The sequence below is a fragment of the Takifugu flavidus genome, chromosome 5 (assembly GCF_003711565.1).
Source record: "Takifugu flavidus isolate HTHZ2018 chromosome 5, ASM371156v2, whole genome shotgun sequence".
NCBI lineage: Eukaryota > Metazoa > Chordata > Actinopteri > Tetraodontiformes > Tetraodontidae > Takifugu > Takifugu flavidus.
The window spans coordinates 8,957,777-8,969,052 of NC_079524.1; the positions used below are offsets into that span (position 1 = coordinate 8,957,777).

Here is an 11,276-nt window from a genome sequence, read left to right on the forward strand (position 1 = left end):
AACATTAGCAATGACGTGTTGACATCCTGCGCGCACGTGGTCCATCTTGCACTCACGTGACGGTTTCTTTTTAGTCATGGCCGACGAGTGCAGGCGACAAGGTTTCGAGTTGGAGAGAAGGATATTTGAGTTAGACATCAAATGTTCTAGCCACAGGGCCGAAAAGCAAGGTATTGATTGATTTTTGGCCAGTTTCCGATAAGCGTCGTGGTCATTTCGGGCATTTTGCATGCACTCCTGTTATTTTCCAGGTCTACCAGCAGCTAACTAGCTAGCCTGCTAAGTCAGCTTGTTGCTACCATAACAACAGCTGCCGTCTGATGAAATGTTGCATTTCGACAGCACGCACTTTGTAATCCAAGTTCATTTGCGCTGTTTTTCCTTGATTACTTTAGCAACGTCTTATCTTCCCGGCGATTGTTGCTTTCAATATTTGATTATTTTTATTCTTTTACTGTTAGCCAATGTTCGCTAACATTAAGCTAGCACAATATCTTTTAAATAGCTTACGCTATAAATATAGGACATAAGTAAGCTAGCTATTGGAGTCAGGCAGATTATTTTTTGTTGTTCACTAAATGTAAGACATCACTTTTCAGCGTTTTGCAAAACCACAGAAATTTTAACAATTTGATGTCCCGTTGTCATTTTGTCCCTCTGGTTCGTTGACGGGCAGTTAAACTGTTTTTTTCTAGTGTTTTTCCTGAAGTGTCGTGGGTCTTTTAATCGGTACAATAGTTGATCTGTTCACTATAGTTCATTTAAGTATTCCTTTATAACTGGTGTCTTTCCCTCCATCATAGATGATGACTATTTACAGAATGCATCTTCCATACTGGAGAAGTTGAAAAGCTATTATAGGCAAGGAGGAGAAGGTCACAACCTTTCAAAGGTGCTTCAGGATTACACACAGGTATGTTGTTATATTAAATTTCAAGCAATGTATACAACACTTTAATCGGTACGTTAATGTATGATTCACATTTAAGCACAATTGTGAAGTCAATGACATCTTTAAATTGTCTGGTGGATCCAGGTTTACAAGTGCAGTTTTAGTTGTGTTTGGAGGTTTTGTTGCGTTGTGTTCAAATAAAGAAGTGATCAGTAACCCACTAAAGAAATGTTGACAGTGATCACGAGTAGGCATTCGGCCATGTCCCTCGTGGCATCTTGAGGGAGATGCTTTGGGAGTGAGGGGTCAGAAGGGCTGAAAGGTCCGTAGGAACAGGAACAGGAGTGTGATCTGCATCGCCAGCAGTAAGTCCGACCTGATCCTGGTGCATGTTGGACCTCGACAGGGCTGCCCTTTGTCACCCCTTCTGTTCTTTGTTGTCATGGACAGTATTTGTAGGCATAGCCAGGGCGGGGGGGGGGGGGTTGCAGTTTGGGAACCACTGGATTCCATCACTGCTTTTCACAGACTATGATGTCTTGCTGCCTCCTTCAGGCGGTGACCTTCAGCTCAGAGGAGAGCCAGCTGAGGTGGCTCTAGCATCTGTATCAGATGCCTCCTGAACCCCTTTGATCAGGAGGTGTTTTAAGGCATGTCACACTGGGACAAATCCTCCCTGAAGTCTGGAGAGGTGGGAGAAGATGGATGGATAGTACCAAGGATTGCTACTTTACCAAATATGTGGGCATGATATTGTTGCCGTGCTTTGACAGACCTACCCTATAATAGAACTAAGCTGTTAACAATAGTGTTACCCAGGTAATTTAAACTGTTGCTCAGGAAATAACTCATTCGAAGTAGTTCAAAGAACTCTTTTTATTTTTTCTTGCTGTAGTAACAGGCTAGACTCTTTCCTGAAAAGGATCTGACCACTTCCTGACAAGTTTTAATGTCAATTTACAAATAAACAGATAACATTTTACAATCTAATATTGAAGTGAAAATATTAGTGCCATTCTCGAGCCCTGTATTGCCATCTATTTTTTAGATAACATAAAAATAACAATCAGTTCCTGCTCAGTTGCAAGAGAAACACTTGATTCTGGTTGCGTCTTTGCTTTAGTGGAATTATTTGGGGGAGGAAAAAGGAAATAGATTTAATTTTGTACCAGTGAGGTTGTTTGTCTTCTGTTGATTAGGTGATCTTAGACATCACATTCTATGAAGAGAATAAACTGGTGGACCAAGAGTTTCCAGAGGACTGTTCCCCATTTAAAATCCAACAGCTTCTACAAGACCTGACTGAACCAGAAATTCTAGCTGGAAAGTTAGCCCCAGCACAAGAGGTGTGTATATTTGGATCATTTTTGTCCGTCAGAGAGTTGGTAAACCTGAGTTTCCTCTTATTTGCCACTAAAAAAATCAAACACTTTTACTTGTTCATCCCTTTGTATTAACGAGAGCCTTATTTGCAATGATAGGTGCAGTCTGTGTTGGGCCTGGAGCTGCTGGAATGCCTCTATTGGAGACGTGGGGCTCTGCTGTACATGTACTGTCACACCCTTCATCAGAGAAAACAGTGGATAAAGAAAAACAAGGACACTTTCCTAAAGGTGAGCACATTGAGGATCTAGATAGAAATGTGAGCTTTACTGACTCTGCAGCTTAGGAGATGTTGCCACACACCCACGCCGGGTCTAATGCGCACTCATATTTCAACAGTGTATTCAGGAGGGGGTGCGTTACCTGATGCGGATGCTTCAGGTGCGAAACTCCGTGAAACTGAATGACGGCGTGGTGCTTCATGACACCACCACAGCTGGGTTCCTGTCTGAAGGTGAATAATAACTTTAGTTGGCAATTTCAAATCTTGGTAAGATACTAGCTAGCTGCTCGTGTTTTCTTCCAGGCATCTTCTCAGACACACACCTGCTGACAATGATGTATATCGGGGAAATGTGCTTCTGGGCAGTCAAGTACGAGGACTGCAGTGCCGACTCCATGGACCGCACAGAAGATCGCCTCCAGTTTCGGGACATTGGAACACAAATCCTCAATAAATACGTGCTCGCCTGTGAGGGTCCTCTACACGGCCAGGGCTGGAACACAGAGAATGCCAAGGAAATCCTTAGTATTTTACAGTGAACTGTGAGGAAAGTTGCCCGCCACCACAGATCTAAAGTCATTATTTCAGAGGTGTGTTAGCTCCTGGCTAGATAAAAAAGGAACACATTTGGTGGGGCGTAATGTAATGGGGTGAGAGGAGGGAGGAGAAGGTTTATGTGGAGATCAGTGTCTACAGGCAACCTCAGCTCTTGCCAAACAGCCCAGGTGAAGGAAGCCGATGAGAGGTTTGGAAGTATAAGACGGGTGGAATCAAACAGGCAGATGCTTTAGAAGAAGCTATTGAAGACCCCCCCCTCCCCCCCTCCCCCAACTTTCCCTTGCTCCAGCAGCAGATTTCATTTTGGTTCCAGAATGTTGACTGGGGCACCTCCTTTGCTCCAAGAATGTGTTATAATACCGTGAATAAATTTACTGATGTTATTAATAAAATTTGACTTCTTTTTTAAATATTGAAGATAATCCAACTCAAAATGAGACATTGCACAGTAACATTTTATTTATTGTTTTGTTGCCATCTTGTTATGCTTTTAATGCCAACTACTACAAAGTTGTTTTTTTTCTTTGTTTTTTTAAAGCTCTATGGCCATTTTAAGTGTTCTTTTTTGTTTATGGCAATTTTTTGCAAGAAGCTATTTGTCAATTGCAAGTTCCATTTTCTTTCACTTAAATAATCTCGATAGTATAACTGTTAATAGGTTGTGTTGCTAAAAAAAATGCTTTTTATGTCCTTGTTGACAATAAACCATTTATGAAAACGCGCTTATCCGTGTCTCATTGCTGAACAGCGCCACACTCCAGGACTATATTACCCACAAGGCTCCGCGAGCGCCCGCAAACAGGAAGTGTGAATGAGGAAACGTCAGCTGTGTATTGGTGTCCATGATGATGTAAATATGCTTTTGTAAATTGGGTTTCTTCACTTGTGAAGTTATGGCAGCCAAGAGCGGACAGGCATATAAGTCTGCCGTGATCAACAGCCTCCGGCGATTCAGAGACAGATATTTTCCATACACGGACAAAGTTATAAAAGATGGGATTCCACCTGTAAATGACGCCGCGGAGCCCTGTCAACCCGGATATCTTGACAATTTACCGGTACGATTACGTATTATTACATTTCTTTTTTAAGTTCTTTAATTTCGTAGAAGTTGACACGATAATCGCAGTGTCTTCACAATATATCGTACTTTACATCGTACTCTCTTAATAATTCCCAATTTTTATTGGATTATTGGGCTAATCCTGCCAAAGGTTACATTTCTACTTTTATCTTCTCTCTGCTATTAAATGACACTTTTGCTAGTGTGTTCGCGTCTTCACATCTGGGTATAGGTGTCTTTGATATCACAAATCACAAACTACAACCCTGATTTTTTTGTATTATGGCCCCCCGATGCTCTGAGTGACTTCTATCTTCCATTTATAAAGGTGGATGTGCAGTTCCTGATCATGACCTTTCTGTCTCCTGCTGATATCTGCCGCCTGGGAGCCACCAGTAGGTACTGGAGGGCCATGGTTAGGGACCCTTTACTCTGGAGGTACTTCCTCTTCAGGGACATGCCCTACTGGACCTCCATTGATCACCTGACCATGCCCCAAATGGATGCACCAGTGATCCATGAAGATGAGAGTCTGGAAGATAGAGAAGAGGGAAGTGACAAAGGGCTGGAACTGAAATTCGACTACATGTCAGAGTGGGTATTATTTTCAGTAATGGTGACTCAACAGTTTAAAAAAATAAAAAACTACCCTCAAACTGTATTTTGTATGTTTTTTTTTAAAACAACAGATACCTGAAGGGGTGCCCGTCCTGCAGACAGCAATGGCTTCCTTCACGCCCTGCCTATGAGGTTGTCACCTCATTTCTGCAGTCCCTGGTGCCCTCACCTGAGCCACGCTATGCGATGTTTGGCCCTGGAATGGAAGAGCTGGACGTCTCTCTTGTCACGAGGCTTTTGCATTACCCTGACGTGCTCCCGATATCTGGCATTTCGCACAGGCAGATAAATGGTGAGGATGTGTGTGAAGCATCGATCTTCCTTTCCCATGCATTAAAAACACAAATAGCCTGATGTGTAAGCTTCATAAGAAAAAAAGACAGATTGCAATAAATTAAACTGCAATAACTGAGTCCCAAAATCACATTATCTATCTTGAATATTGGCATAGGAACTATTTGTGATGCAACAATCCTAATATAGTTTGTGTATTACGCTTTAAACCAGATTAACATAGAACCAAGAGTGTGTTTGAAGTGATACTTTTTCTAAAACCTGTAATTGACAAGGGACTGTCATGGAAACCATACTATTGTATAAGTAACTTTAATACTCCGTTATAATTTAGGTAGAAATCAATGCAGTGTGTTTTTCGCCACTAGGTGGCAGTTTTATGCCACAATCTTTATTTTTTCTGCATCTGCGCAACCGAAATGACTGCACTTTTGTGTTATAGGTGTTGGCTCTGGGATCAGTTACATATTTAACAAACAACACAAATTTAATATCCTGACTCTGTACTCAACCTTTAGGTAAGCAGTGTGAACTTCATCACCTGATTGGGGTTTTTTTTGTTCGTTTTTTAACAACCCCCACAGCTTTGACCCGTGTGTGTGTGTGTGTGCTTCTGCACAGGGCAGAGAGAGAACAAGCTCGTATGCAGCAGCAGAGCATCGGCAGCAAACTTTTTATTTCTGAAGGATTGGATGAGACAGGCTGCCCAGTCTACAGTCCCGCCCCACAGGTGCAGCAGGTATGCCAAGTGGTGGATGGTTTTATCTACGTCGCCAATGCAGAGCCTGGGAGAGGTCAGATGAACTTATGTTCATATTACTTTTAAATACTTGTTAGTCACATCATCCAAAAAAACCCAAACTATATATATTTTAAGTAATCCTTCTTACGGTAGGCGATAACACGTCAGAGGCTGCTCACATCCGAGCCGTCCTGAGCTCTGGCAGGGTGACGTCAACCAGGCCGCTGCTGGTGCTCTCCTGTATTGCTAGAGAAGACCCAGAAACAGCCAGAAACCAGGCGAGCCATCGAACTCCATGTGTGGACATGGCGAAGAGGCTCAAACTACCCAAAATGGCTAACCCCTGGATGGTAGTTGTCTTGTCACTGTCATGTATCTCAGTGAATCCATCCATGACCTTTGACCCCTGTGTCTCTGCCTCCTTCTCAGGTGCAGGACGTTGTGGCAGAATCACTGGCTGGACTTCTTGATGGCATTTCCTGGTTGCTAAAGTGTTCTGGGGTTAAACTCTAGGGACAAACATTTGCCAGACACCATAGAACTCTTGCTCTCTGTCAGAATTGAATTGAATTGAATTGAATTGAATTGAATTGAATTGAATTGAATTGAACTGAATTGAATTGAATCAGGTTTATTGCCATTGTTCATGTAATACACAGTATTACACAAGCTAGGAATTTGTCTTGGTGTGACGCTGCGACATTCAACATAAAGAACACAACACTAGAATAAGATAAATAAAATAAAATAAGACATATATACAGCATATACATAAATGGTAAGAAATAGTGCAGGTCAATGCAGGAGTAATGTGATGTTCATGAATGAACCCGCTGCAGCACTGCCTGGGCGAGATAAAAGTGACCACGGAAGTCTTTAATTAAACCCTACATTTTTTGGTTTAAAGTGCAATAGAGATACTTTATTTTGTATGAAACAGGCTGTGACTGTTTATGCATACTTCCTCAACAGTCTACCAGCAGAAAAGGTCTTTTTGTGCCATTAAAATAAAATGTTTTCGCCTTTTTAAAATTCAATTACATAAGTATTTTCTGAAAAACATTAGATGATAAATCAGGTCGTCACTGTGTGGGATGCTTCATTTAGACTTCAGAATAAAAGTGCATAGAATTTGGTTTAGACAGATTTTATCCTCTTATTTCACTCCTGTTTCTCTTTTTTAATTTATTCATTTTTTTAAAAAAAATTGTCATGTGGAAGAAGTTGGAGCCTAATCTGAGCTGCTTGAAATGACACAAAACTATCATTTAAGGAAACCATATTTTCATTATTGATGTATTACCTTCATTGTTCACCTTTTTAGATATTGGTCATTGGTCATTCTAAAATTATGAAACCTTCCTTCAGTAACTGTATAAAATGTTTGTAACATTAAGTAATTCTCTTTTTTAATACCGGTAATTGATGTTCCATTATCAAATAAAGCACCCACATTTTGCTCCTAAATAATACCAAATTATACAAGAAATGTGATGTTAATGTTTGCATGATGATACTGAGAATAAAAGGGGTTCTTATTTTTTTTAATTTTAAAGGTTCTCTCATCGCAGCAATCCATGTCAATAAGGTTTAAATTTAAAAAGCTAATGTAGCTGCCTAAAGCAGATCCTGTGATTTCTCTGTTCTGACGTAGAGGAAAGGCTGATATGTCTGTTTTTGGCTTTAAAACAATGTTTAGGGACACAAACCATCATGTCAATGCTGGTTTCAGTCAACCACATCTGTACGGTGTCCGTAAAGGAAGTGAGGAATGTTGTCTGGAGCCAGGAGGCTGTCAGGAATATGTTGCTCACGCTCTGGACGAGTGAAGTAACGAGCTGCTGAACTCTTGATGATAATAAAGCCAGTGTGCGTTCGCAGCACGCGCACGTTCGGCCCACAGCTGGAACGGACTCTGATTGTTTGGGGTATTTTCATGGTCTGTTTATTTGGATGGGAGACCGTTTGGGAGGTTGAATAAGGACCAGAGCTCCAGCTGTCTCTCATCTGCAGCCATGGAAAGGAGAAAAAAAACACATCACGGTGTTTGTGTCCCCAGACGGCTTATTGACGCAATAAGTCCTTGGCTTGTGTAACGCGTTGAGGGGAGGATGTGGATGCAGAGGACTGTGGTGTACTGAGTGTTAACATAAAGATCTTATTTAGTCTAAACATATATTCTGTTTAAAAAATGTGTCAGTTGTGATTTGAGGTCAAAAGGTCAAACAGCATCTCCATTTACTGTCCTTTATAAGGAAAAAGGAATTCATTTCATTTTGTTATTTTAAATATTTTAAAAGTTCTCCAAAGGTTTTCTTTTTAACTTCTCAAAGACCCACAGTCTCCTCTCGTGTTGCCAGAAGCTGACTTCGTGCCAGGCAGCTGTAATTCAGTCAACATTGGGTCAAATGTTGGCTATAGTCCACCAAATTTGCTCTACGTTTGAGAATACTGCTGGTGTTCATGTGGGAAAAAATAGGGCACCACAAATTTGGTTTTTTATTAGGAATGCTTCATCTTAACCCTGGTTTTAGAAAGAAAAGGGATTTAATTGCAGGTAAACAACAGAAATTGACTTTGTTTTATAATGTGTATGCTAACTCATTGTTACATTTCTCTCCAGGCTGGAGAAGCTGATCAGGTGGGCCAGCTCGGTGGTTGGGATGAAGCTGAAACCTCTGGTGACAGTGGCAGAGAGGAGAACTATTGACAAGCTGCGGAGCATCATGGACAATGTCCGCCACCCTCTGCACACTGTCATCCACAGCCAGAGAAGCCTGATCAGCCAGAGGCCGCGCCTCCCCAAGTTCAGGACAAACAGACTGGGGAACTCATTCATCCCCCGAGCCATCAGGCTGTTCAACTCCTCACTGGGGGGGAGGAGGCCAACAGGAGAACTGGAACAACACTGCAATAACATAATACTGGGACATCCATTCATTCAGTTCATTCATTCATTCAGTTCATTTATTTACATTTTTATAGTTTTATATTTTATATTTGTATTCTATTTTTAATTTATTCTATTTTATTTCTTATTTTACTCTATTTTTATTATCTTTAATAGGTTTTTATGGTGGGTAATGGTGGTGGGTAATTTTCTACAGTGCTGTACATTTTTTTGGAGATGCTAATTTCCCTAATGGACACCCCCTAAAGGGATCAATAAAGTACTCTGATTCTGATTCTGATTCTGATTCATTTGTGCCTTTATGGTGAGAGTTTGTGGGGCCTTTTGGATTAACAGCACTTCAGCGGGACTCAGATCTGGACTCCAGAAGCCTCAATTTTCTCTCCCATGAAAGTTGAACTTGCACATCCTTCTTCAACTGAAGCAAGAGCCTCTGCTGGGGGCCCCGTGGTGACATTTTAGGGGTTTTGGAGGCTTCTTTTATGCTCCTGGGGTGAGCTTGCTTGGAAGGTCAGACCTGGGTGTGTTTGTGGACAGTGTGATGGCTGATTTGAAGCTCTGATCAGATCTTTTTTTTTTCTTAAACCTCATACTCATCTTCTTAACCTCTTTATCCCTTTAGGGAACGTGGAGGGTCCCTGGATGAGTCACCAGTTCATCGCAGGGCCTTCTGGCACCTTCCCCTACTATCAGAACACCTTCCATGTTTAGAATGCTCTGGGGCTCCAACCGAGAACCCTCCGCTTCCCAGACCAGTCCTCAACAGATTACCTTAAAACATCCCATACTTGAAGTTAAATTCCTCACTTGAGTGTCTCCGTATTGTTAGAATTGATATCTGTTTTTCCGTTCATCCGGTTTAGAATGTCTGGATGAGAATGTTGGTAAGAGAACACCGAGCAACCATTGTGCTATAGACAGAATCAAAGGAAATACAAATTAACCACTCCATTATTAAGCATTGCTTAAAAACCATCCAGTTTGAGCGAAGAGACGCATGACATCGCTGTTTTCTTCCCCCTCGCTCACTTTTCTTTCACCTTTTCCTCCACTTCATCCTCTTTTCATTAGAGCTAAGTTCCTGATTTGTATGCCACAACAACAGCCCAGATTAAAGCAAGCATTTAAAAAAAAAGAAAAAAGAAAAAAACAGCATCATTTGCATGATGCATTCACTGATTAGCCTAAGCGTGGCTCCTAATTGTGTTGTTTTGCACATGGTGGGGCTCTCACGCTGACACTGTGGATCTTGCTCCTTCTGCCCGGTCTCTCCAATTTACTCATCTCCGTGTTCCGCGTCCACCCCTCGTGCCTTCTGTGGACACATATAGCACGTTGGGAGCTTGCAATGCTGGATTATGTGTGTGAATAACTTGTGGCCATCACGACGAGGAGCAAAGTGACCCATCTTCAGCTGCTGGCTGAGTAAACAGGCCCGTATCTGGGCTCGTTGCTTGTTTCCCCTGCAGCCATCTCCTCTCTCGTACCCTAATGCAATAGGTGGGAGAGCGCTGACATACAGTAGTTGTGAGAGGCCACACTTTGGGCACTAAATGTATTACAGCTGGCTGGATGGGGATGACACGGAGGGCACTCTTTCATTATGTGGAAAATAGAAACAGACAGGCGGCCACAAGGAGATCTGTTGAAAGGAAAAAAATACAATTACGTGAATGTGACCAGCGCAGCTCCAGAGGGAGCTCCGTTAAAGAGCCCAGGAGCTACAGCTGCTGAAATGGGCGGAGATGGACAGACAGGAGGACAGACAGGCGGAGGGATAGTTGGGCAGGCAGAGAGATGGGTAGAGAGGGATAGATAGAGGCACAGACAGACAGACAGACAGAGAGATGGGTAGAGAGGGATAGATAGAGGCACAGACAGACAGACAGACAGACAGACAGACAGACAGACAGACAGACAGACAGACAGACAGACAGAGACAGACAGACAGACAGACAGACAGACAGACAGACAGACAGAAAACAAGGCTTCTCTGTTCTTCTCTGAGCACTCTGAGAGCTCCAGTTTACACAGTGAGTCTGTTTACGTGACCCTAAGAACCTGCTCATTATCGGGTGGTCTCGCTGATCATGGAAGCAGCAAACACTGATAAACGCTGCACTTTACACCATTCAATTATGAATCTGATTAACACTCTCAGCCGTCCCTCTGATACTCTGATGTCTTCGCGTCTGTGTTAGTGTCATCATAGAAACGATGCGGTCATCACATGGTGTTCAACAGCAGAAGGCCGAGGCTTCGTTGTTTAGGTCACTGTACTCTTAAAGAAATCCTAGAAATGGATGTGCGACGTGTGTAAGATGCGGCTTCAAAGACACGTTGTCATGGTGTCTCCAAAGCTCTGGAGTTGAACCAACAACCTTCCCTGGACCGGAGCCACTGCCACCTGAGTTAGATCGTTGTTCATTGAAACTGAATGTGAGCAGCTTCGTATTCAGCAAGGATCAAATGATTTCCTTTGATTGCTGCATCCGAGAGTCTCGGTCTCCAGACTGTTTCCGGATGGGGGGGGGGCTACTGCGAGACCCACTGCGACCCTCCGTTCTGAAGCCAGCAGCAGCACTGAGTGTG

At 42.5% G+C, this 11,276-nt stretch overlaps 2 protein-coding genes across 2 annotated transcripts; both read left to right on the forward strand.

The window, feature by feature from the left end:
• The first annotated feature begins 74 nt into the window (after positions 1–74).
• On the forward strand, positions 75–3,778 carry rimoc1 (rab7a interacting mon1-ccz1 complex subunit 1). The gene is made up of 6 exons (XM_057031883.1): positions 75–170; positions 804–913; positions 2,092–2,238; positions 2,374–2,505; positions 2,615–2,729; positions 2,802–3,778. The coding sequence occupies exons 1-6, from the start codon at positions 77–79 to the stop codon at positions 3,035–3,037; spliced, it is 834 nt and encodes a 277-aa protein (XP_056887863.1). The 5' UTR covers positions 75–76; the 3' UTR covers positions 3,038–3,778.
• A 66-nt stretch (positions 3,779–3,844) lies between these two features.
• fbxo4 (F-box protein 4) lies at positions 3,845–8,958 on the forward strand. The gene is made up of 8 exons (XM_057031878.1): positions 3,845–4,114; positions 4,448–4,713; positions 4,809–5,029; positions 5,474–5,549; positions 5,653–5,825; positions 5,927–6,123; positions 6,203–6,330; positions 6,596–8,958. The coding sequence occupies exons 1-7, from the start codon at positions 3,950–3,952 to the stop codon at positions 6,284–6,286; spliced, it is 1,182 nt and encodes a 393-aa protein (XP_056887858.1). The 5' UTR covers positions 3,845–3,949; the 3' UTR covers positions 6,287–6,330; positions 6,596–8,958.
• The last annotated feature ends 2,318 nt before the right edge of the window (positions 8,959–11,276 follow it).